The sequence below is a fragment of the Schistocerca americana genome, chromosome 4, assembly GCF_021461395.2.
Source record: "Schistocerca americana isolate TAMUIC-IGC-003095 chromosome 4, iqSchAmer2.1, whole genome shotgun sequence".
NCBI classification, from domain to species: domain Eukaryota; kingdom Metazoa; phylum Arthropoda; class Insecta; order Orthoptera; family Acrididae; genus Schistocerca; species Schistocerca americana.
Genome location: NC_060122.1, coordinates 621,828,412 through 621,854,232, shown reverse-complemented (window position 1 = coordinate 621,854,232; position 25,821 = coordinate 621,828,412). Strand labels below are relative to the sequence as shown.

The 25,821-nt window shown below is 43.7% G+C and overlaps 1 protein-coding gene across 1 annotated transcript in view; it reads left to right on the top strand.

The window, feature by feature from the left end:
* Window positions 1–25,821, top strand: part of LOC124612798 (probable cytochrome P450 301a1, mitochondrial) — a 135,018-nt gene that overhangs the window by 87,339 nt on the left and 21,858 nt on the right. Inside the window, exon 8 of the mRNA XM_047141202.1 lies at window positions 16,107–16,275. Within this exon, the coding sequence (XP_046997158.1) occupies window positions 16,107–16,275 (169 nt within the window). The remainder of the gene's footprint in view (window positions 1–16,106; window positions 16,276–25,821) is intronic.

The window sequence follows — 25,821 nt, the reverse complement described above, 5'->3', positions numbered from 1 at the left end:
CCCGCGGTTCCGGACAGCAGCGCTAGAACCGCACGACCACCGCGGCCGGCCCTTGAACATCCTCCTACTATGGACCGAGGAGCGAAAAGTTGTAAATTCCTTTTCTTTATTTTGTTACAGAACTTTCTCAATTATAGGCAGCTTAAAAACTAAGACAAAGGTACAATTTTTTTGGCCGTATCTTACCAGAAATTCTTCATGGGTTGGTTGATGGCCCGCCTCTGTTCGTTTGACATCACTCTCCTAGATTGCGAATTTCCTTCTGTGTTATAGAAGGAGCTCACAAACTTTATTTGGTAGGATTCAGATGAACACGTAAATCGATCAATGCTGAACAATGACTACATTTGTTCATCAATTCCACATGACATATACAGTACATTGCAACATTTATTGCAACTTGTATAACCACATACCACTTTATATACATAAAATATAATTCTATGACTCAATGCACATGGTCGACGAGTCCACGCATCCGTACACACACACACACACACACACACACACACATGTTACTAAGCATGCTAGCGCACGCCGATAATCCGGCCGTACGAAGAGATAAACAAAGAACAAAGCACTCTCACAACGATGTAACTGAAAACTCAAAGACTAATTGATAACCAGTCATTTATGAACAGGGTGTTCATTTTTAAAAAAATGGCTCTGAGCACTATGGGACTCAACTGCTGTGGTCATAAGTCTGTTCATTTTAACTGAAGACAATGAAATATATCGAAAACTATACATCGGATCCAAAAAAAATTATAATTCCAATTTGTTTGTCTAGGAGGGGGACAGCCAATGACACCACACTCGATTCGCCAACAACCCCGTACGAGAGTGGCGCGGCACTGCAACTTTGAAATCTTCAGTGGAAGTTCCCGTTTTTGAAGCAGATTGCGGTTCTTCGGCAAAATCCACATACGTGTCGTCTGAAGAATTTTCTTCGTTTCACCTCATATGGCACGGTAATCGGAGGAACTAAAACTGGTACACAATCGTAATTTACGTGCTACTCAACGGCCCTTGAATATCCAATAGGTCGTGGGACCCCATCTTCACGCTGAGAGGATAGGACAGGCCAGTATTTCGTAACTTCTAATTGGGAAACCCTATCGCAACGTTGTATTCCTTCGACTTACCGAACAGGGGACTACCCGACGCGGCACCGTGGCCATGCAGCGAACTACGGCATATCATAACAGGCAGTACACCGCGACGGGAGATCACCTATAGCGCAGACGTAGAACAGAGAGCGGCTCTAAACATTGCAATACTTGCGCAGTATTTATCGCCTATATACGTACATATCATCTAGACAACAGATGTGCAAGTGGACGATGAATGTTGCAACCACAAAACAAAAAATTGAAATGATCCTGATTTACGGAGAATGTAGAAGAAATGTTGAGGCTAATGTTGTCTTGTACGTCGAACGTTTTTCAGAGAAAGCTAGCTCTCGTTCGCTCTTCTAAGAGGTTTTTAACCTTTTTATGGTTAATGGCAGCGTATAAGAGCACGGTAATTACACAGTGATTCCGGTATGTCAGTAGGTAGCATTGTCACAATACTGTATTGTCATAAGTATCCTCCATACCACGCATCGCTGCGTGAAGAACTTCGTGACGCCGATTGTCATAACTCGGTAGTGTTTTGTGAATGGACACTTCAACAAAGGCAAACGATTCCTCGTTCTTTGCCGAGGTACTAGCTGCGCGTGGTAGCCGTGCGGTTTAAAGCGCCTTGCCAAGGTTCGCGCGGCTCCTCCCGTCGGAGGTTCGGGTCCTCCCTCGGGCATAGGTGTGTGCGTTGCTCTTAGCGTGAGTTAGTGTAAGTTCGATTAAGTAGTGTTTAAGCCTAGGGGCCGATGACCTTTTGCAGTTTGGTTCCATAGGAACTTACCACAAATTTCAAAGGTACTATTTTCCGATGAGTCTACATTCACAAACCATAACAGCGTTAACCGGCATAACATGCATTGCTGGAGTGTAGACAGTCCCCATCAGTTATGGCAAGTTGACCACCTACGTCCTTGTCGGTTACGTGTAGTCTGGCATCATGCGGAACAAACTCATTGATCCATATTTAATGATGGCACGTTGAATGGACGAAAATATCGAACGTTTTTGTAAAAGAAACTATCGGTACTGCCGCAGGATGCTGTCCTGGACGTTCGACAACGTACGTGGTTTCAGCATGACGGTTCCCCAGCGCATTACACAATTGAAGCACAGGAAGTATTACACCGCGTTTACTCCTGTCGGTGGATCGGCAGAGGTAGCCCTATTAATTCGCCCGCTATGTCGCCGGATTTCTTTCTGTGAGGGTATTTAAAAGATAAGGTGTAGCAGCAAGTGCCAACAGGCCATTGAGACATGGTCAACCGCATCAGAAACTCCTGTGCTGACATTCCCACAGATATGCTCATGTCCTGAGTGCACTCATTTGAACCGGGGATCACTAAATGTACTGAAGTTGGCGGTACTACGTTTGAATACTCACTCTAATTGGACATGTAGAGTACCGTTCGCCTCGAGCCACGGCCACAGTGGTGCGTCGAAATGTCGGAGGAATACAACGTTACGAATGGGGTTTCCAATTAGAATTTATGAAATACTGGCCTGTCCTACCTTCGCAGTATGGAGGTGTGGACACAAGTCCCATTGAATATCCAAGGGCCATTGATTAGCAAGTCGTAAATTACGACTGTGTACCCATTTCTGTTCCTCCGATTACAGCGCCATCTCTCGCGAAACGAAGAAAATTCTTCAGACAAAATGTATATAGATTTTGCCGTAGAGTCGTAATCTGCAATAAGAAATGGGATTTCCATTGAAGATTACAAAGTTGCTCCCCGTCACCCACGCACGGCTTCTGCTGGGGAGTTCAGTGTGTTATCATTGGATGTCCCCCTCCGAGACAAACAAACTTAAATTATAACTTTTTCATCTGATGTGTAGTTTTCGAAATATTTCAATGTCTCCGGTTAAAATGAACATAAATACAGGTTGGTCCACTTAAAACGTTTGATCGAAAATGTCTCTTGTACAAAGGTAGATATTGGATAGCGACTTTCAGTTGTATGAGTGCAAGGCGGAGGGTCACAAAAGTAAGTACCTTGAGACATTCTAAACCGTAAGGAAATATAAGTTCCAATACAAACTTGCGGTTTTTTTAAATGGACGCCCCTTATTTGTTATGCAATCAGTGACATGAAGAATCACAAAAATGATGGAGTTAGTTTCATCGCAATACGTCAATTACATACGGAGAAATAGCAGAGCGAATTTGACGCCTGAAACAAACGAAATCGCCGCTATTGCACATCCGCAGATGCAAGCGTGATCCCCACATATCATTGCTTGTGGCAGGAAACCCTAATACTGCTTTCGACCCTCGTGATAACAGTTAAAGTAAGATTACGTACATCAATCACATCGCGATTATGAGCAACATAGGGTTCACGATTGAATCTCGAATTGTGCAATAGCGACGCGTTTCGTTTGTTTCAAGCGTCAACTTCGCTTTGCAATTTTTCGGGATGTAATTGAGGTATGGTGATGCAACTAATGCTATTCTTTTTGTGATTTTTCATATTATTGAGTATGTAGGTAATAGTACAGGGTGTCCATATGAAAAATAAAAGTTTTGGTTGAAACTAATATTTGATTACGCTTCATAATGTCTCGTAGTATTTACTTTCATAAGCCTCTGTCTTACATTCTCAGTACCTATTTTTGTTTCAGAGATAATTGTGCTGAAACGTTCAAATGAGCCACCCTGTACATACGAGTAGAAATGGGAAAATTGTGTTTTTATATGTACCGGTATTTGAATGAAAATAAAACTACTAATACAAAAAAAATCAAAAGAAGAAGATCCCCTTATAGTAAAAGAAAACCACAAGTATCTCATAAAGATGCAAATACATATATACATACATACTTATCGGCGCACACAGACCCTGAAGACCATGCGCCGACATTACACGTTCCTCCATAGATGGTGATCTTGTACGCTTTGTATCCACTATCCTCATGAACACCCAACTGCTGAAGGTGCTCCCGCGGTTCAACTTCCCATCACTTCCTTGGTCTTCAACCGGACTAGTTCCATCAGGTTTTCTAGAAGCATAACTTTAGGCCGGCACATTTCTGGCCTATTTACAATGTGCCCTGCCAGGCTTATTCTCCGCCCTTTCATTTCCTGCACAGTGTTCGGTTGTTTCATAAGGTTGTACAGTTTTTGGTTCTTCTCTCAATCACAGATTGGTCCAAAGATCTTTCTCATGATTTTCCGTTCAAAGATCAGCAGGTCCTGTTCACCTTTTTTGTGGTGCTTAAAGTTACTGTCCCACATAATAACACCGGTTCTGTCACTGCACTATAGACTTTAAGTTTGGTATTAATTGACAGATTTTTGAAGAAATTATCTGCTTGAGACTGATATAAACTTTGTTGTTGTTGTTGTGGTCTTCAGTCCTGAGACTGGTTTGATGCAGCTCTCCATCCTACTCCATCCTGTGCAAGCTTCTTCATCTCCCAGTGCCTACTAAAACCTACATCCTTCTGAATCTGCTTAGTGTATTCATCTCTTGGTCTCCCTCTACGATTTTTACCCCCACGCTGCCCTCCAATACTAAATTGGTGATCCTTGATGCCTCAGAACATGTCCTACCAACCGATCGCTTCTTCTGGTCAAGTTGGGCCACAAACTTCTCTTCTCCCCAATCCTATTCAATACTAACTCATTAGTTATGTGATCTACCCATCTAATCTTCAGCATTCTTCTGTAGCACCACATTTCGAAAGCTTCTATTCCCTTCTTGTCCAAACTATTTATCGCCCATGTTTCGCTTCCATACATGGCTACACTCCATACAAATACTATCAGAAATGACTTCCTAACACTTAAATCTATATTCGATGTTAACAAACTTCTCTTCTTCAGAAACGCTTTCCTCGCCATTGCCAGTCTACATTTTATATCCTCTCTACTTCGACCATCATCAGTTATTTTGCTCCCCAAATAGCAAAACTCATTCACTACTTTAAGTGTCTCATTTCCTAATCTAATTCCCTCAGTATCACCCGACTTAATCCGACTACATTCCATTATCCTCGTTTTGCTTTTGTTGATGTTCATCTTATATCCTCCTTTCAAGACACTGTCCATTCCATTCAACTGCTCTTCCAAGTCCTTTGCTGTCTCTGGCAGAATTACAATGTCATCGGCGAACCTCAAAGTTTTTATTTCTTCTCCACGGATTTTAATACCTACTCCGAATTTTTCTTTTGTTTCCTTTACTGCTTGCTCAATATACAGATTGAATAACATCGGAGAGAGGCTACAACCCTGTCTTAATCCCTTCCCAACCACTGCTTCCCTTTCATGTCCCTCGACTCTTATAACTGCCATCTGGTTTCTGTACAAATTGTAAATAGCCTTTCGCTCCCTGTATTTTACCCCTGCCACCTTTCGAATTTGAAAGAGAGTATTCCAATCAACATTGTCAAAAGCTTTCTCTAAGTCTACAAATGCTATAAACGTAGTTTTGCCTTTCCTTAATCTTTCTTCTAAGATAAGTCGTAAGGTCAGTATTGCCTCACGTGTTCCAGTATTTCTACGGAATCCAAACTGATCTTCCCCGGGGTCGGCTTCTACTAGTTTTTCCATTCGTCTGTAAAGAATTTGTGTTAGTATTTTGCAGCTGTGGCTTATTAAACTGATTGTTCGGTAATTTTCACATCTGTCAACACCTGCTTTCTTTGGGATTGGAATTATTATATTCTTCTTGAAGTCTGAGGGTATTTCGCCTGTTTCATACATCTTGCTCACCAGATGGTAGAGTTTTGTCAGGACTGGCGCTCCCAAGGCTGTCAGTAGTTCTAATGGAATGTTGTCTACTCCGGGGGCCTTGTTTCGACTCAGGTCTTTCAGTGCTCTGTCAAACTCTTCACGCAGTATCGTATCTCCCATTTCATCATCATCTACACCCTCTTCCATTTCTATAATATTGTCCTCAAGTACATCGCCCTTGTATAGACCCACTATATACTCCTTCCATCTTTCTGCTTTCCTTTCTTTGCTTAGAACTGGGTTTCCATCTGAGCTCTTCATGTTCATACAAGTGGTTCTCTTATCTCCAAAGGTCGCTTTAATTTTCCTGTAGGCAGTATCTATCTTACCCCTCGTGAGATAAGCCTCTACATCCTTGCATTTGTCCTCTAGCCATCCCTGCTTAGCCATTTTGCACTTCCTGTCGATCTCATTTTTGAGACGTTTGCATTCCTATTTGCCCCCTTCATTTACTGCATTTTTATATTTTCTCCTTTCATCAATTAAGTTCAATATTTCTCCTGTTACCCAAGGATTTCTACTAGCCCTCGTCTTTTTACCTACTTGATCCTCTGCTGCCTTCACTACTTCATCCCTCAAAGCTACCCATTCTTCTTCTACTGTATTTCTTTCCCCCATTCCGGTCAATTGTTCCCTTATGCTCTCCCTGAAACTCGGTACAACCTCTGGTTCTTTCAGTTTATCCAGGTCCCATCTCTTTAAATTTCCACCTTTTTGCAGTTTCTTCAGTTTTAATCTACAGGTCATAACCAATAGATAGTGGTCAGAGTCCACATCTGCCCCTGGAAATGTCTTACAGTTTAAAACCTGGTTCCTAAATCTCTGTCTTACCATTACATAATCTATCTGATACCTTTTAGTATCTCCAGGGTTCTTCCATGTATACAACTTTCTTTCATGATTCTTAAACCAAGTGTTAGCTATGATTAAGTTGTGCTCTGTGCAAAATTCTACCAGGCGGCTTCCTCTTTCATTTCTTAGCCCCAATCCATATTCACCTACTACGTTTCCTTCTCTCCCTTTTCCTACTACCGAATTCCAGTCACCCATGACCATAAAATTTTCGCCACCCTTCACTATCTGAATAATTTCTTTTATTTCATCATACATTTCTTCAATTTCATCGTCATCTGCAGAGCTAGTTGGCATATAAACTTGCACTACTGTAGTAGGTGTGGGCTTGGTATCTATCTTGGCCACAACAATGCGTTCACTATGCTGTTTGTAGTAGCTTACCCACATTCCTATTATCCTATTCATTATTAAACCTACTCCTGCTTTACCCCTATTTGATTTTGTGTTTATAACCCTGTAGTCACCTGACCAGAAGTCTTGTTCCGTGCATAATGACATCCTCTTGAGTAGTCCCCGCCCGGAGATCCGAATGGGGGACTATTTTACCTCCGGAATATTTTACCCAAGAGGACGACATCATCATTTAATCATACAGTAAAGCTGCATGCCCTCGGGAAAAATTACGGCCGTCGTTTCCCCTTGCTTTCAGCCGTTCGCAGTATCAGCGTAGCAAGGCCGTTTTGGTTATTGTTACAAGGCCAGATCAGTCAATCATCCAGACTGTTGCCCTTGCAACTACTGAAAAGGCTGTTACCCCTCTTCAGGAACCACACGTTTGTCTGGCCTCTCAACAGATACCCCTCCGTTGTGGTTGCACCTACGGTACGGCTATCTGTATCGCTGAGGCACGCAAGCCTCCCCACCAACGGCAAGGTCCATGGTTCATGGGGGGAGGATATAAACTTTAGACCTAAGTAATAATTTTATACATATATATTTACATAAAGTATTTACAACGATGTAGATAAATTATGTAAATGCATATGTACAAAATAAACCTATGATCTGTCTAATAAATGTTAAAAATGTCAAAATATTGAAACATACATCTCAATAACATCAGTAAATCGGTGCAACAATACATGAAATATCATCGTCATCATCATCATCATCATCATTTAAGACTGATTATGCCTTTCAGCGTTCAGTCTGGAGCATAGCACCCCTTATACAGTTCCTCCATGATCCCCTATTCAGTGCTAACATTGGTGCCTCTTCTGATGTTAAACCTATTACTTCAAAATCATTCTTAACCGAATTCAGGTACCATCTCCTCGGTCTGCCCCGACTCCTCCTACCCTCTACTGCTGACTCCATGAGTCTCTTGGGTAACCTTGCTTCTCCCATGCGTATAACATGACCCCACCATCTAAGCCTGTTCGCCCTGACTGCTACATCTATAGAGTTCATTCCCAGTTTTTCTTTGATTTCCTCATTGTGGACACCCTCCTGCCATTGTTCCCATCTACTAGTACCTGCAATCATCCTAGCTACTTTCATATCCGTAACCTCAACCTTGTTGATAAGGTAACCTGAATCCACCCAGCTTTCGCTCCCATACAACAAAGTTGGTGGAAAGATTGAACGGTGCACAGATAACTTAGTCTTGGTACTGACTTCCTTCTTGCAGAAGAGAGTAGATCGTAGCTGAGCGCTCACTGCATTAGCTTTGCTACACCTCGCTTCCAGTTCTTTCACTATGTTGCCATCCTGTGAGAATATGCATCCTAAGTACTTGAAACCGTCCACCTGTTCTAACTTTGTTCCTCCTATTTGGCACTCGATCCGTTTATATTTCTTTCCCACTGACATTACTTTCATTTTGGAGATGCTAATCTTCATACCATAGTCCTTACATTTCTGATCTAGCTCTGAAATATTACTTTGCAAACTTTCAATCGAATCTGCCATCACAACTAAGTCATCCGCATATGCAAGACTGCTTATTTTGTGTTCACATATCTTAATCTCACCCAGCCAGTCTATTGTTTTCAACATATGATCCATAAATAATATGAACAACAGTGGAGACAGGTTGCAGCCTTGTCTTACCCCTGAAACTACTCTGAACCATGAACTCAATTTACCGTCAACTCTAACTGCTGCCTGACTATCTATGTAAAGACCTTTAATTGCTTGCAAAAGTTTGCCTCCTATTCCATAATCTTGTAGAACAGACAATAACTTCCTCCTAGGAACCTGGTCATATGCCTTTTCTAGATCTATAAAGCATAGATACAATTGCCTGTTCCATTCATAACACTTCTCCATTATTTGCCGTAAGTTAAAGATCTGCTCCTGACAACCTCTAAGAGGCCTAAACCCACACTGATTTTCATCCAATTGGTCCTCAACTAATACTCGCACTTTCCTTTCAACAATACCTGAGAAGATTTTACCCACAACGCTGATTAAAGAGATACCTCTGTAGTTGTTACAATCTTTTCTGTTTCCATGTTTAAAGATTGGTGTGATTACTGCTTTTGTCCAGTCTGATGGAACCTGTCCCAACTCCCAGGCCATTTCAATTATCCTGTGTAGCCATTTAAGACCTGACATTCCACTGTATTTGATGAGTTCCGACTTAATTTCATCGACCCCAGCCGCTTTATTGCACTGCAATCTATTGACCATTTTTTCCACTTCCTCAAATGTGATCCTATTTCCATCATCATTCCTATCCCATTCTACCTCGAAATCTGAAACATTACTGATCGCGTTTTCACCCACATTGAGCAACTCTTCAAAATATTCCCTCCTTCTGCCCAAGGAATCCACAGGATTAACCAACAGTTTTCCTGACCTGTCCAAAATACTTGTCATTTCCTTCTTACCTCCCTTTCGAAGACTGCTAATTACACTCCAGAATGGTTTTCCAGCAGCTTGACCCATAGTCTCCAACCTGTTTCCAAAGTCTTCCCACGATTTCTTCTTGGATGCTGCAGTTATCTGTTTGGCTTTGTTTCTTTCTTCAACATAACTTTCTCTGTCTACCTGGGTTCTGGTATGTAGCCATTTTTTATACGCCTTCTTTTTCCTTTTACAGGCTGCCTTGACTGTATCATTCCACCAAGCTGTTTGCTTCATCCTACTTTTACACACCACTGTTCCAAGACATTCTTTAGCCACTTCTAGTACTGTGTCCCTGTAGCTTGTCCATTCCTTTTCCAATGACTGTAATTGACTGCATTCAACTAACTGGTACCTTTCTGAGATCGCTGTTATGTACTTCTGCCTGATTTCCTTATCCTGAAGTTTCTCCACTCTTATCCTCCTACATATGGACCTGACCTCCTGCACTTTCGGCCTCACAATCCCAATTTCACTGCAGATTAAATAATGATCAGTGTCATCAAAGAATCCCCTGAATACACGTGTGTCCCTCACAGCCTTCCTGAACTCCTGATCTGTTATTATATAGTCAATGACAGATCTGGTTCCCCTGCCTTCCTAAGTATACCGGTGAATGTTCTTATGTTTAAAAAAAGAGTTTGTGATTACTAAGCCCATACTGGCACAGAAATCCAAGAGTTGTTTCCCGTTCCTGTTGGCCTCCATATCCTCTCCAAATTTACCCATAACCTTTTCATACCCTTCTGTTCGATTTCCAATCCTGGCGTTAAAATCACCCATGAGCAGAACACTGTCCTTGTCCTTTACTCTAACAACTACATCACTGAGTGCCTCACAAAAACTATCCATCTTATCTTGATCTGTCCCTTCACAATGCGAATATACTGACACAATCCTAATTTTCTTGCTAGACACTGTCAAATCTATCCACATCAGTCGTTCGTTTACATACCTTATTGCAACTACGCTGGGTTCCATTTCTTTCCTGATGTAAAGCCCTACACCCCATTGTGCTATTCCTGCTTTGACTCCTGACGGGTAGACCTTGTATTCTCCCACTTCCTCTTCTTTCTCACCCCTTACCCGAATGTCACTAACAGCTAAAACGTCCAGTCCCATTTTACTTGCAGCCTCTGCCAGTTCTACCTTCTTCCCAGAGTAGCCCCCATTGATATTAATAGCTCCCCATCTCAGTACCATTTGTTTGCCAAGTCGTATCTTAGGAGTCCCTGGTTTGTCAGTTAGAGGTGAGACTCCGTCACCTCCAAAGGTCCGAGGCATTTTGCTCTGATTGTTGCCAGCATCATATTTAAAGTACCAGGGAAATATGGCACTGAAAATTAAAAATCATAAAAAATAAAAAATTAGCAAGACTGTATTACATTTCTCGTATGTGCGTGCCTAGCCGTTTAGTTCTATAATGGCCTAATGCAACATAATATGTGTATCCTCATCCCTTACAGCTTGAATGGCTGTGATGCAAGACGAGATATAAAATTATTTTATGTGATTATAGCATGAAATTATGTGAAATAAAACAACGAAAAATATTTTAGCATACTGCTTGTAGTATATAACAGTAATACATCTGCACATAATGCGTCACAAGTAATAGAGACGTATCAGAACGAGAAAATGTACACAAAAATGAGCTAAAATTCTTGTACCTAACTCAGTAAAGAAACATGTCACTAACATAGAAAAGACCGCGACTGAACTGTGGTAATCTCTCAGAAACAGAATGTTGTGCTTCTGTCTAATGTGAGCCGACAAAAGTAAAAACTTTATATATATATATATATATATATATATATATATATATATATAAAGTTTTTATATGCGGGGGAGGGTGCGGGTATAGTGGAACGCCTAACATCACTATACCACTGCTGTATTATTATTACATTATTATTATTATTATTATTATTATATTATACAAACAATATTGCATCATGTTTTATGGTAAAAGTTACGATAAGACATATGCATATAATCCTAGAAAAATCATGTCAACAAGAAGGAAGTAACTCAAAGAAAAATTAAAGTTCCAACTTGGCACATGGTTAACATACTTCTTCTTAAGCAAAAAGAACAAAATTGAAAAAGGAAGCAAAACTGAAAATATATATCACAGTTATTTTGCGACATGACTGTTGATAACATACTCATTTAACTACGTAGTACTTGTACGCACATTCTTATGAAACATTTTAAATTCCATAATAATGTGTATTATGCACAGCATATCATACACACTACTGTTTTCACCCGCATGAACTGATATCATCGTATTCGCAGCATAGAATATGGAAATGGCATCGTAATAACTGAATCCACTATTAAATTTTGTATCTTCCATTGTCACTATTGTTACTTGGCACCAATATGTTCCGAAAAGCCGCGTCGAAAATGCGAATTTACAGGGGATAATATCTCGGGCTCTATTCATTTCAGAGATAATATGACAAGTACTTTGGATAACCTTTGGTCTATGACCATTTGTATGCCTATCGGAATAACAGGCATACTGTAGCTATACTACAGTACAGGTTCAAAATTTAAACATTATGCATTTCGTCTAGTCCATGCAAACTGAGCAAATCGGTCGGTTCCTTTGCATTATGTGTTGTCTAAGGTGAGGTAAAGAAGCTGGAATGTGGACTGCGGTAACTGATTCCCCACTTTTCTGTCAGTGTTTTAAAGGGAGATATTCGCCTTTTTGTGATAAGACGGGAGTATTTTTCCACTGGTTATTATTACCATTATTATAGCGGCAGCAGTAGAAGCAGTAACAGTGGTACTGATCGTATTGACTTTGTTAGTTCATAGTCAGTAGTATTTATTGACATTCTCGCTACATATGGTCAAATCATTTTTTAATTATATTAGTACTAGTTTATTACTATATGTCATATTAAAATTATTGTTATTTCTTAGGTTACCATGAAGTAAAAAGTACAGTATATGTGAAACCCCGGTCTAGTGTAACAGAAGGCCCAGGGCCCTAATCTGGTCAGGTTAAATAAATAACCAACAAGGGGAGGCCACGACGTTTGGAACGCGGATTTACTGCAAACTTGGTACGCTCATAGTACTCCATGAGGACAACAAAATGTGTAAGCAGTAGTGCGTACTTCTCAAGCGTTACTGAGAAAATCGCAAGATAATTTCGGTCGTCAAATATATATCTGTGCGTGGCCTGTTTAACCATGAAGCGGCTGCAACCGCGTGATGGCGGCACGGTCGCTCAACGTGTTCGGTCAGAGCGTTAGCTTTCCTTTCTAATAAAAGAACTGAGCGAACGGGCCATCGAAAAAACTGAACGTGTATCATCGGACGTCTGCCATGAACAAATTCAACGAGTAATATAGAACAAAATACTTAAAAAAAAGTGGTTGGCGTTCAAGCCGGTGGATCGCTGGATCGAGTTCGGTTCATCAATTTCTTTTTATTTTCAACACAGTAATTTTCTTTATTATTTATATTACAATTGATATAATGGGGAAAATACGCGTAATCGGATGAACTTTTATTAAATTTACAATGTTATTTTGCAGTCTACTAATTTTTTATCACAATTAATGTAATATTCATAACTATCGACTAGTAAACGGCCAAACGCATAAAGTGATATTGAAAATGTATGCTTGTCCTTGATTTGAGAAATCCCTTACACCTGGAAGGAGCCCGAAACGACTTGTTACCTCCAAGTTTTGACCGGCACAGACGGCTTTCGAAAGATTTACAATTAATCGTCGCTTTCGATTTTACGAGTAGAAGTTGCAGGATGGTATTTTTCGTAAAAACATGGAAAACATAAAGTTAAACGACACCAGCTGCATTGAATAAATGCTATGTTTCCGCATACGCAAGGTCTTTTGACGTTTTCCGTGGAAAAACAAACCTCGTTAACATTTTCAAAAACCTCTCTTTCAGACGATAATTTGGAAGCAAACCATGCATAACGCAGTATTTCCTTAAAAATCGCCGCTGATAATTGGTTATGCGGTATCGAGCGTATTTTAATAGCGTCTTCCGAGAATCAATTTCTCGTTCTCTTTCGATTAAATACGAACAGTTTTGAAGACACGGACAAGCATACATTTTCAGTATCACTTTATGCGTTTGGTCCTTTAGTAGTCGATAGTTGTGAATATTATATTCTTTGTTATAATAAAAATTAGTAGACTGCCAAATAACATTATAAATTTAATAAAAGTTCATCCGATTACGTGTATTTTCGCCATTATATCAATTGTAATATAAATAGTAAAGAAAAGGACTAAGTTGAAAATAAAAAAAACTGACGAAAGGAACTCGATCCAGCGATCTAGTGACTTGAACGCCAAACACTTTTTTTTAAAAAAAAAAAAAAAAGAAGGATCTTGTTCTATATTGTTCGTCGAATTTGTTCAAGGCGGACGTCCGATGACAACCGTTCAGTTTTCTCGTTCATCCGTTCGCTCAGTTTTATTATTAGAAAGGAGAGCTAACGCTCTGACCGAACACGCTTTTTTTTTTTTAGTCTCATTTTGTTCGCTTTCGTTCGTTGCATCTGCTCGGGGCGGACGTCGTAAGACATCCATTTAAGTTCGTTGTTTATCGATTAACTCAGTTTTTTTATTTCAGAGGGCTGCCAACCCTCTGACCGGAGCCGGCCGGTGTGGCCGTGCGGTTCTAGGCGCTTCAGTGTGGAGCCGCGTGACCGCTACGGTCGCAGGTTCGAATCCTGCCTCGGGCATGGATGTGTGTGATGACCTTAGGTTTGTTAGGTTTAAGTAGTTCTAAGTTCTAGGGGACTGATGACCACAGATGTTAAGTCCCATAGTGCTCAGAGCCATTTGAACCATTTTGAACCTCTGACCGAACACGCTGAGCTACCGTGCCGCCACCACTCGGCTGCATCCGCTTTATGGTTAAAACGGCCACGCACAGATATATATTTGACGATCGAAATTATCTTGCCATTTTCTCAGTAACGCTTGAGAAGTACGCGCTACTGCTTACATATTTTGTTGTCCTCGTGGATTACTGCGAGTGTACGAAGTTTACAGTAAATCCGCGTTCCACACGTCGTGGCCTCCCCTTGTAAGTCAGTGTTGTCACGACGTCAAAGGTGCAGTTACATTTTTCAAGAAGTGTAGATTTCCCTCAAGAATACTTGCTGAAGTACAAAAAAATTAAAAACACAACCATTACTAACCCACTAGTGACATTACGGGAGCGAATTCGTCAATTTCAGGCGAGTTCAGTGATATAATCAGTCTGCTCCAAGGAAGCCATGATCCCGAGTGTCGAACTAGACCAATATTTTTCTGGGGTATTTTTGCCTAGAAGCAGTGATCCCTTAATCTTTTGGGAAACCAGATAACTGCTCTAAACGACACTTCAGCAGATGCCTCTGTAAAGATTATGCATTCCAGCTACATTAGTGACTTGTCAGTGTAGCTTTTCACAAGAAGGACTCACATGCACCGAGAAAAGAAACGATTCGCTTCGAGTAAAATTGGTCGTATTTTGTTTATAAATCATTACACTGATTAGTTTCTTTGTCTTAGACACATATATTGTCATATTGATTGTGAAAAATAACAGTAGATAACTTCAGGAGGTAGAAAATTACTTTCAGTTGTATCGTAGATTTCGTATCATATTTTGTTTTCAGTGCAGTTATAAAACAGTAAGAAGAATGAGCTTTATTTTTGCGTTTTTCAAAGTTGATAAAAACATTCAGAATTTTGTCGTGATATTTTCAAGTTTCACTGACAACGAAATGTAAGAATTTTCGGAAATTTTAGAACTAGATTGAATGTAACGGGAATATATTAATACCCTGTGTTCTTTCAAACCAGGTTAAAATAAAGCAAAAATATACGTCCCTTGATCTTGTGTTCGAAATGCAAGTCGCCCTCTTTTAATTTATGTAAGTGAATTGTGATGAGTCATGAAAAATAGCTAGTTCATTGCAGTGAATGAGTGGTTTTGACCCTATTCCTGAAGGGAACCATTATGGCGATATCTACTGTAGCGGCCGTCAATTTACAAGCAGTGTAGCAGTGAAGCAGGCATCATCTTACAGCCTGTGTCGCTGTCACTTGAGCATCAACTCAGAGCCCGTGTTGTCGTGTTCTGGGCGTCAACTTATACCCTAAATCGTTGTATAGTAGGTGTCGACTCACAGCCTTTGTCCCTGTCTCTGGGATTCAACTTACAGTCTGCATCGCTGTGTGGTGGATGTTCACCCACAGCTTACGTCACCATGTAATAGGCATCTGCTTACAGCCTGTGTTGTTGTTTGGTGGACATCAACTTACACCCTGTGTCGTCGTGCAGTGCATGCCAATTCAAAGCCTCTGTTGTTGTGTAGTGAACATCAACTTATACCCCTTGTTGTTGTGCAGTGGGCGTCAATTTACAGCCTATGTTGTGTAGTAGTCGTCAACTTACAGACTGTGTTGTTTCTTAGTGGACAGCAACTCACAGTTTGTGTAGTTAGGTAGCAGGCGCCAACTTAGAGCTTTTGTCTTTGTGCGCAGGGTGGCGATGCGACATATCAACGAGGCGATGGACAGAATAAAAAAGCGGGGAGCAGCAGACTTGTCAGCTGGAGAACTCAGCGTGCTGGAAAAGCTGCTCGTGTCCAACGACGACCCGCGCGTCGCCATCGTGATGGCGCTGGACATGATGTTCGCCGGCATCGACACGGTACAGTGCGCCCACGCTGCATGTGCATCCGTGTCTGGGTGGGTGGCTCCCTTTCTTGTTGTTCGCAACCTTTGCTGAAAATATGTCACCGCATAATAATCGTTATGAATCATACACAAGACTTAATCATAATATAATTATTATCTCTTCAAAAAAATTGAACTTACATAATTAAGTTTTCCAGTTGTTTTCAAGTATATGTCTGCTTGTAATGGAAGATATTGCAATTCTCACGCTGCAGTTCCATAGCACATCGCTAGAGGAACGAAACAAAATGACCCCCTCGGTTGATAACCGTGCGGCAACTGGTTTTCTGTATTTGAAGGGGAACAACGCTAAACAATCCATGCTGAGGTAGTGGAACGTACGCCAACAATGTACTATTATATGGCGTAATGGTTAGGTGGTGCAGACACTTGCAGTGTGGTTAAACAAAACGTGAAGAACGACATGGCAGGCAATGTACGTGTAAAGAACCAGAAATTGCAAGAGAATCGTAGTTCTAGATGCACGAAGACTGATGTTGACAATCGAAGTGATTGTGCAAAAAAGGTGGAAATCAATCAAGACCAGTTTTCAAAATCTTGTACGAAATTTTGAAAATGACAAATTCACCTCTTGTTGTTTTTCCATTACTGCTAAACATGTATTAAGAAAGCTTTCCACACCGAAATGTTGCAAATGTTGCAGCAGTGTTATGGCAATCTAGGTGACTTTTTTTGCCACCAAAAATTCATGGACGTCAGCTGGCTATATCACCATGATCGTCAACAAAGAGGGAAAGTAAGTAATGGAAATATGTGGGTTCATCACTACCGATAAAGGGAAGGACCCATCCATCACATGGCCACGTAACGCTTTCTTCTGGGACTACCAGGATGTGCTCGTAAGGGGCAAACTGTAACAACACACTAACAAAATCTCTTGATGAGGTTACAGTAAAGTGTCAAGATTAAACTTTGCAGAAAGCTGACTAACGTGCTGTTTTTGCTCAACGATATATACACTCCTGGAAATTGAAATAAGAACACCGTGAATTCATTGTCCCAGGAAGGGGAAACTTTATTGACACATTCCTGGGGTCAGATACATCACATGATCACACTGACAGAACCACAGGCACATAGACACAGGCAACAGAGCATGCACAATGTCGGCACTAGTACAGTGTATATCCACCTTTCGCAGCAATGCAGGCTGCTATTCTCCCATGGAGACGATCGTAGAGATGCTGGATGTAGTCCTGTGGAACGGCTTGCATGCCATTTCCACCTGGCGCCTCAGTTGGACCAGCGTTCGTGCTGGACGTGCAGACCGCGTGAGACGACGCTTCATCCAGTCCCAAACATGCTCAATGGGGGACAGATCCGGAGATCTTGCTGGCCAGGGTAGTTGACTTACACCTTCTAGAGCACGTTGGGTGGCACGGGATAAATGCGGACGTGCATTGTCCTGTTGGAACAGCAAGTTCCCTTGCCGGTCTAGGAATGGTAGAACGATGGGTTCGATGACGGTTTGGATGTACCGTGCACTATTCAGTGTCCCCTCGGCGATCACCAGTGGTGTACGGCCAGTGTAGGAGATCGCTCCCCACACCATGATGCCGGGTGTTGGCCCTGTGTGCCTCGGTCGTATGCAGTCCTGATTGTGGCGCTCACCTGCACGGCGCCAAACACGCATACGACCATCATTGGCACCAAGGCAGAAGCGACTCTCATCGCTGAAGACGACACGTCTCCATTCGTCCCTCCATTCACGCCTGTCGCGACACCACTGGAGGCGGGCTGCACGATGTTGGGGCGTGAGCGGAAGACGGCCTAACGGTGTGCGGGACCGTAGCCCAGCTTCGTGGAGACGGTTGCGAATGGTCCTCGCCGATACCCCAGGAGCAACAGTGTCCCTAATTTGCTGGGAAGTGGCGGTGCGGTCCCCTACGGCACTGCGTAGGATCCTACGGTCTTGACGTGCATCCGTGGGTCGCTGCGGTCCGGTCCCAGGTCGACGGGCACGTGCACCTTCCGCCGACCACTGGCGACAACATCGATGTACTGTGGAGACCTCACGCCCCACGTGTTGAGCAATTCGGCGGTACGTCCACCCGGCCTCCCGCATGCCCACTATACGCCCTCGCTCAAAGTCCGTCAACTGCACATACGGTTCACGTCCACGCTGTCGCGGCATGCTACCAGGGTTAAAGACTGCGATGGAGCTCTGTATGCCACGGCAAACTGGCTGACACTGACGGCGGCGGTGCACAAATGCTGTGCAGCTAGCGCCATTCGACGGCCAACACCGCGGTTCCTGGTGTGTCCGCTGTGCCGTGCGTGTGATCATTGCTTGTACAGCCCTCTCGCAGTGTCCGGAGCAAGTATGGTGGGTCTGACACACCGGTGTCAATGTGTTCTTTTTTCCATTTCCAGGAGTGTACATTCTGCTCAATAAACAGTCAATCATAGTGCTTCTTTGGATTATCAAATTTTGCCTCACCGTCGCATTCTCTTAACATGGCACACAGCCCCATCTTCCTTTTCCCTCGGATGAAGAAACCACTGCGTGGTTGACATCTCCAGGATGATGAAAGGTGGATTTAGAGGCGAACAGCCAAAGTGAAGACTTCTACAACCGAGGTCTCTACCTAGTCATCCATAGGTGGGGAAACTGGAGGATCAGTATATAAAGGAGAACTAAGACTGTCATCAACTTTCGTAATCGTAATTATTTCTAAATGATAATTAAAATTTTAGTAAAACCATTCGTACGTTGGGTGTAATGAAAGTAAGTCTGTTTTCATGTGGCGTCGGAAGTACAGGGCGGCTGGAGGTTGCGGAAATTTTTAAAGTAACTCTCATAAAAATGAAGAAAAATTTTGATAGTTTTATTGTTTAAACTAAAAAGCAAATCAAATTCCATTAATTGAAGCAATAACAGAAAGTTTCTCTCTAAACATTAAATGTAAAATAATGGCCATTCGAATGGATGCATTCCTGGAAGTAAATGCGGAGTTTTTTGTGGAACTTTGAAGCATTTCCTTCTGATTGCAACGACTGCTTCTCTAATTCCTGTTTTTGGGGGATTGGTGTGCACTTCGCTGTTTAATTAGCCTCACAAGGAAAACAGTGGCGTACCGTCCAACAAGATGACCTAGATGGTCAGTGAATGCCGTCAAATTGTTAAATTATGTCGTCACCTAACACCTGTGGAGCGGCTCCCACTGGCGCTCTCGCTAAAACTACGGAGACTGAACTTCATCTGCTATAAAAGACTCAATCATATCCACATATCGTTCACATGCTGCAGACATTGCATTCTCCCTCTCGTCCTAAAGTAAGGGTCCATCGCACCTTGTGTTATTATGGCGCAGAATACGTAACTTTTACGCCGTGTAACGGTCGTTAGTGCCGTCCGCTAGGGTTTCCAGGCGCCTAATATCTGAAATAGTGATTGTTTACATAGCCGCTGGCTGATATGATAATGAGCTTCATCCGATAGAACAGATTGTCAACAACACTTCAGTTTTCATTAATTTTTCCATTTTATTAAGTTGTTGTCGCACCACTTGGTCTGATGGTTTAAGTTCCTATAGGAATTTTTAAGTATAATATTTCAAATCTCTGTGGAGCAGCCTACTTGGCAGTCCAAACGACAACTTAGGCTTACATAAACCAGGTATCTACAACGTCTGTTGTGAGTTTGGCGTTTCATACATTGATCGAACAACCAGAACGATGGAAGTTCGATGTATGGAGCACCAAAGCCTCACTAGGCTAAAGCAACCCAGTATACCCGCAGTATCTGAACACTGTCAGGAAGAGACGAAAATCCTGTCGCAGATTCCCAGCTGCAACAATGGCTTCATGAAAGAGACGATTGAAATCAAGCTGGCAGGAAACATGATGAACTCAGCAAGTCACGTGGAGCACCCCCCATTGGCGGAGGAGACACTGGACACCAGTAATCCAGCCGCGAGCAATAGCGGACGTGGACGAAGGCACGGGCGGCATGACGGAACATGGCGGCTGGCACACTGGGACGAGTGGTAGGGGTAGGGAACAGCAAGACAGGAGCAGTTTCCGCGAGAGCTCAGTGCAGAAGGGACATCTGATAAAGGCGGCGAGGGACGTCGACGAAATATTGTGTCAGTCACAGACATTCAGCCGCCTGAAAACTTCGGAAGAATTAAGTTATCATCAGCACCGGAAGAACATAAGAAGTTACAAAAAATTTTGTCAGACAGAAAAGTTGTGACTACCGTTCCTCGGGACGCTAAAGGAATCATGTTTGCAGGTTTTGGGAAATGTGATATATACATGTGGCATATACATTGAAGAGCCAAAGAAACTGGCACACCTGCCGAATATTGCATAGGGCCCCTGCAAGCACACAGAAGTGCCGCAACACGACGTGTTATGGACTCGACTAATGTCTGAAGTAGTGCTGCAGGGCATTGACACCATGAATTCTGCAGGGCTGTCCATAAGTCCGTAAGAGTAGGAGAGGATGGAGATCTCTTCTGAACAGCACGTTGCAAGGTATCCCAGATGTACTGAATAATGTTAACGTCTGGGAAGTTTGGTGGCCAGTGGAAGTGTTTAAACTCAGAAGAGTGTTCCTGGAGCCTCTTTATAGCAATTCAGGACGTGTGGGATGTCGTATTGTCCTGCTGGAGTTTCTAAAGTCCGTCGGAATGCCCAACGGACATGAATGGATGTAGGTGACCAGACAGGATGCTTACGTATGTGTCACCTGTCAGTGTCGTATCTAGACGTATCAGGGGCCCCATATCACTCCAACTGCACACGCCTCACACCATTACAGAGCCTCGACCAGCTCGAACAGTCCTCTGCTGACATGCAGGGTCCATAGATTCAAGAGGTTGTCTCCATACCCGTACACGTCCATCCGCTCGATACGATTTGAAACGAGACTCGTCTCACCAGGGATCGTGTTACCAGTCACCAGCAGTCCAATATCGGTGTTGACGGGACAATGCGAGGCGAAAAGCTTTGTGTCGTATAGTAACCAAGGCTACACGAGTGGGCCTTCGGCTCCGAAAGCTCATATCGATGATGTTACGTTGAATGGCTTGCAATCTGACACTTGCTGAAGGCCCAGCATTGAAATCTGCAGCAATTTGCCGAAGGGTTGCTCTTCTGTCGTGTTGAACGATTCTCTTGAGTCGTCGTTGGTCCCGTTCTTGCAGGATTTTTTTCTGGCCCCAGCGATGTCGGAGATTTGATGTTCGTGAAATGGTCGTAAGGGAAAATCCCACTTCATTGCTACTTCTGAGATGTTGTGTCCCATAGCTCATGCACCGACTATAACACCATGTTCAAGCTCACTTAAATCTTGATACCCTGCCATTGTAACAGCAGTAACCGATCTAACAACGGCGTCAGACACTTGTCGTATTTATGCGTTGCCTACCGCAGCGCCGTATTGTGCTTGTTTACATATTTCTGTATTTGAATACGAATGTCTATCCCAATTTCTTTGGAGCTCAGTGTATTAATAATACTGAGTAGTGCCATTCAAATAAGTAACATGATTATGCTCTGCCACACTCTGCACGGAAAAGACAACAAAGTTGCTCTGGTTCAATTGGGAAATTTTTTAAGATGTGCCACACAGCCTAGATGTGGTTGCAACTGATTTCAATGTCTTCATTTGCATCAACAAGTGGCTCAATTCCTGCGAGAATTACCATGGACTAATACTCGATAAAAAGGTTACATTGGACACACACTGATCAAGTATCTGAATGAAAAATCGCAATAAACTAAAACTACTGACTGTACATGAGGATTTAGTCCCACCGTTATCACACTTATACACAACACCCTCGTCTGTATTAATTCTATTCATATCACGTATGTATCTTCCTCCTCGCAGTATCCATATTTCCATATTTTTGAACATCATACACTCTTCCTCCTTTTCTATATCCATTCAGCCTCTTCCAACTATATTCTGCATCGCCTGACAAAGCCCTCACATTTGATCAAACACCTGGAATACGAATTCTAATCCCCCCTCCCCCCACCCCCATTCCCATTGTACTCCCTCCTCAAGAACCTGACCTGATGTCATGCCTCTATTAGCACATGCAAGTACCTTACATCTTCACACAATCCATGTCTTTTCCCTTAGCAATTCTTTTGCCTTCGCTTGTCGGACCATGAATTCAGTTCTGAGACCTGCCCATCCTATCAAATGCAACAATAAAAGGGTTCAAATGAATCTGAGCGCTATGGTCATCAGTCCCCTAGAACTTAGAACTACTTAAACCTAACAGACATCCATGACCGAGACAGGATCCGAACCTGCGACCGTAGCGGTCGCGCGGTTCCAGACTGAAGCGCCTAGAACCGCTCGGCCACACCGGCCGGCAAATGCAATATATTTTACTACTTCACGAACATACTCTACTATTCGACAAATGTGACTTTCTTCTCGACGAGTGGCTCCAACTCTACTGCCTTCTTCTATGTACATCCCATCCCTTGACCCGAACCAATACTCGTCTCCCATCCTCTTTCACATCAAATCCTCTCTAGTCTCGGCTGCATCCAAATCTCTTATCTGGGAAAAATTACTAGGAGCTCACAAAGCTCCTCAGAGTAATCAAGATTCCACACTTGACCAACAACCCATCAAGCTTCAGGTTACCGTTCTCTGTTGTTATCAACATACATTATGGTTTTCTGATTGTTTTAACCATCGTGGTCATTGTCTACCAACCCACTCCTCTGGCGGAATGTAAAGTTAGTAAGTTCCACATTACATATTCAGGATGATGTGGAAGATGTCAGTTGAAGAAATTACTGCGGTGACGCATATATACAGTACAGAAGAGATTGTAAGGAGAAAAAAATTATAATCTACATCTAAAAGAACTTCTGTCTGTCTGACTTTGTTTTCAATGGACAAATTATCAAATTATCAAATAGTTTTACGAAAGTTAGGTTATCTTCCCTTGTAGCACTTTACTGATGACTATCTCTTACTCTCAAACAACAACCTATTGTTGGCAACAAATTTCATGAATGGGTAACTGCACTGTTAGGCTACGGTTAATATTTCCAATTGATGGAAGAGATCCACGTAAAATTTACACAAGTCTATTCCACATACACTCCTGGAAATGGAAAAAAGAACACATTGACACCGGTGTGTCAGACCCACCATACTTGCTCCGGACACTGCGAGAGGGCTGTACAAGCAATGATCACACGCACGGCACAGCGGACACACCAGGAACCGCGACGTTGGCCGTCGAATGGCGCTAGCTGCGCAGCATTTGTGCACCGCCGCCGTCAGTGTCAGCCAGTTTGCCGTGGCATACGGAGCTCCATCGCAGTCTTTAACACTGGTAGCATGCCGCGACAGCGTGGACGTGAACCGTATGTGCAGTTGACGGACTTTGAGCGAGGGCGTACAGTGGGCATGCGGGAGGCCGGGTGGACGTACCGCCGAATTGCTCAACACGTGGGGCGTGAGGTCTCCACAGTACATCGATGTTGTCGCCAGTGGTCGGCGGAAGGTGCACGTGCCCGTCGACCTGGGACCGGACCGCAGCGACGCACGGATGCACGCCAAGACCGTAGGATCCTACGCAGTACCGTAGGGGACCGCACCGCCACTTCCCAGCAAATTAGGGACACTGTTGCTCCTGGGGTATCGGCGAGGACCATTCGCAACCGTCTCCATGAAGCTGGGCTACGGTCCCGCACACCGTTAGGCCGTCTTCCGCTCACGCCCCAACATCGTGCAGCCCGCCTCCAGAGGTGTCGCGACAGGCGTGAATGGAGGGACGAATGGAGACGTGTCGTCTTCAGCGATGAGAGTCGCTTCTGCCTTGGTGCCAATGATGGTCGTATGCGTGTTTGGCGCCGTGCAGGTGCGCGCCACAATCAGGACTGCATACGACCGAGGCACACAGGGCCAACACCCGGCATCATGGTGTGGGGAGCGATCTCCTACACTGGCCGTACACCACTGGTGATCGTCGAGGGGACACTGAATAGTGCACGGTACATCCAAACCGTCATCGAACCCATCGTTCTACCATTCCTAGACCGGCAATCTACATCTAAAAGAACTTCTGTCTGTCTGACTTTGTTTTCAATGGACAAATTATCAAATTATCAAATAGTTTTACGAAAGTTAGGTTATCTTCCCTTGTAGTACTTTACTGATGACTATCTCTTACTCTCAAACAACAACCTATTGTTGGCAACAAATTTCATGAATGGGTAACTGCACTGTTAGGCTACGGTTAATATTTCCAATTGATGGAAGAGATCCACGTAAAATTTACACAAGTCTATTCCACATACACTCCTGGAAATGGAAAAAAGAACACATTGACACCGGTGTGTCAGACCCACCATACTTGCTCCGGACACTGCGAGAGGGCTGTACAAGCAATGATCACACGCACGGCACAGCGGACACACCAGGAACCACGGTGTTGGCCGTCGAATGGCGCTAGCTGCGCAGCATTTGTGCACCGCCGCCGTCAGTGTCAGCCAGTTTGCCGTGGCATACGGAGCTCCATCGCAGTCTTTAACACTGGTAGCATGCCGCGACAGCGTGGACGTGAACCGTATGTGCAGTTGACGGACTTTGAGCGAGGGCGTATAGTGGGCATGCGGGAGGCCGGGTGGACGTACCGCCGAATTGCTCAACACGTGGGGCGTGAGGTCTCCACAGTACATCGATGTTGTCGCCAGTGGTCGGCGGAAGGTGCACGTGCCCGTCGACCTGGGACCGGACCGCAGCGACGCACGGATGCACGCCAAGACCGTAGGATCCTACGCAGTGCCGTAGGGGACCGCACCGCCACTTCCCAGCAAATTAGGGACACTGTTGCTCCTGGGGTATCGGCGAGGACCATTCGCTACCGTCTCCATGAAGCTGGGCTACGGTCCCGCACACCGTTAGGCCGTCTTCCGCTCACGCCCCAACATCGTGCAGCCCGCCTCCAGTGGTGTCGCGACAGGCGTGAATGGAGGGACGAATGGAGACGTGTCGTCTTCAGCGATGAGAGTCGCTTCTGCCTTGGTGCCAATGATGGTCGTATGCGTGTTTGGCGCCGTGCAGGTGCGCGCCACAATCAGGACTGCATACGACCGAGGCACACAGGGCCAACACCCGGCATCATGGTGTGGGGAGCGATCTCCTACACTGGCCGTACACCACTGGTGATCGTCGAGGGGACACTGAATAGTGCACGGTACATCCAAACCGTCATCGAACCCATCGTTCTACCATTCCTAGACCGGCAAGGAAACTTGCTGTTCCAACAGGACAATGCACGTCCGCATGTATCCCGCGCCACTCAACGTGCTCTAGAAGGTGTAAGTCAACTACCCTGGCCAGCAAGATCTCCGGATCTGTCCCCCATTGAGCATGTTTGGGACTGGATGAAGCGTCGTCTCACGAGGTCTGCACGTCCAGCACGAACGCTGGTCCAACTGAGGCGCCACGTGGAAATGGCATGGCAAGCCGTTCCACAGGACTACATCCAGCATCTCTACGATCGTC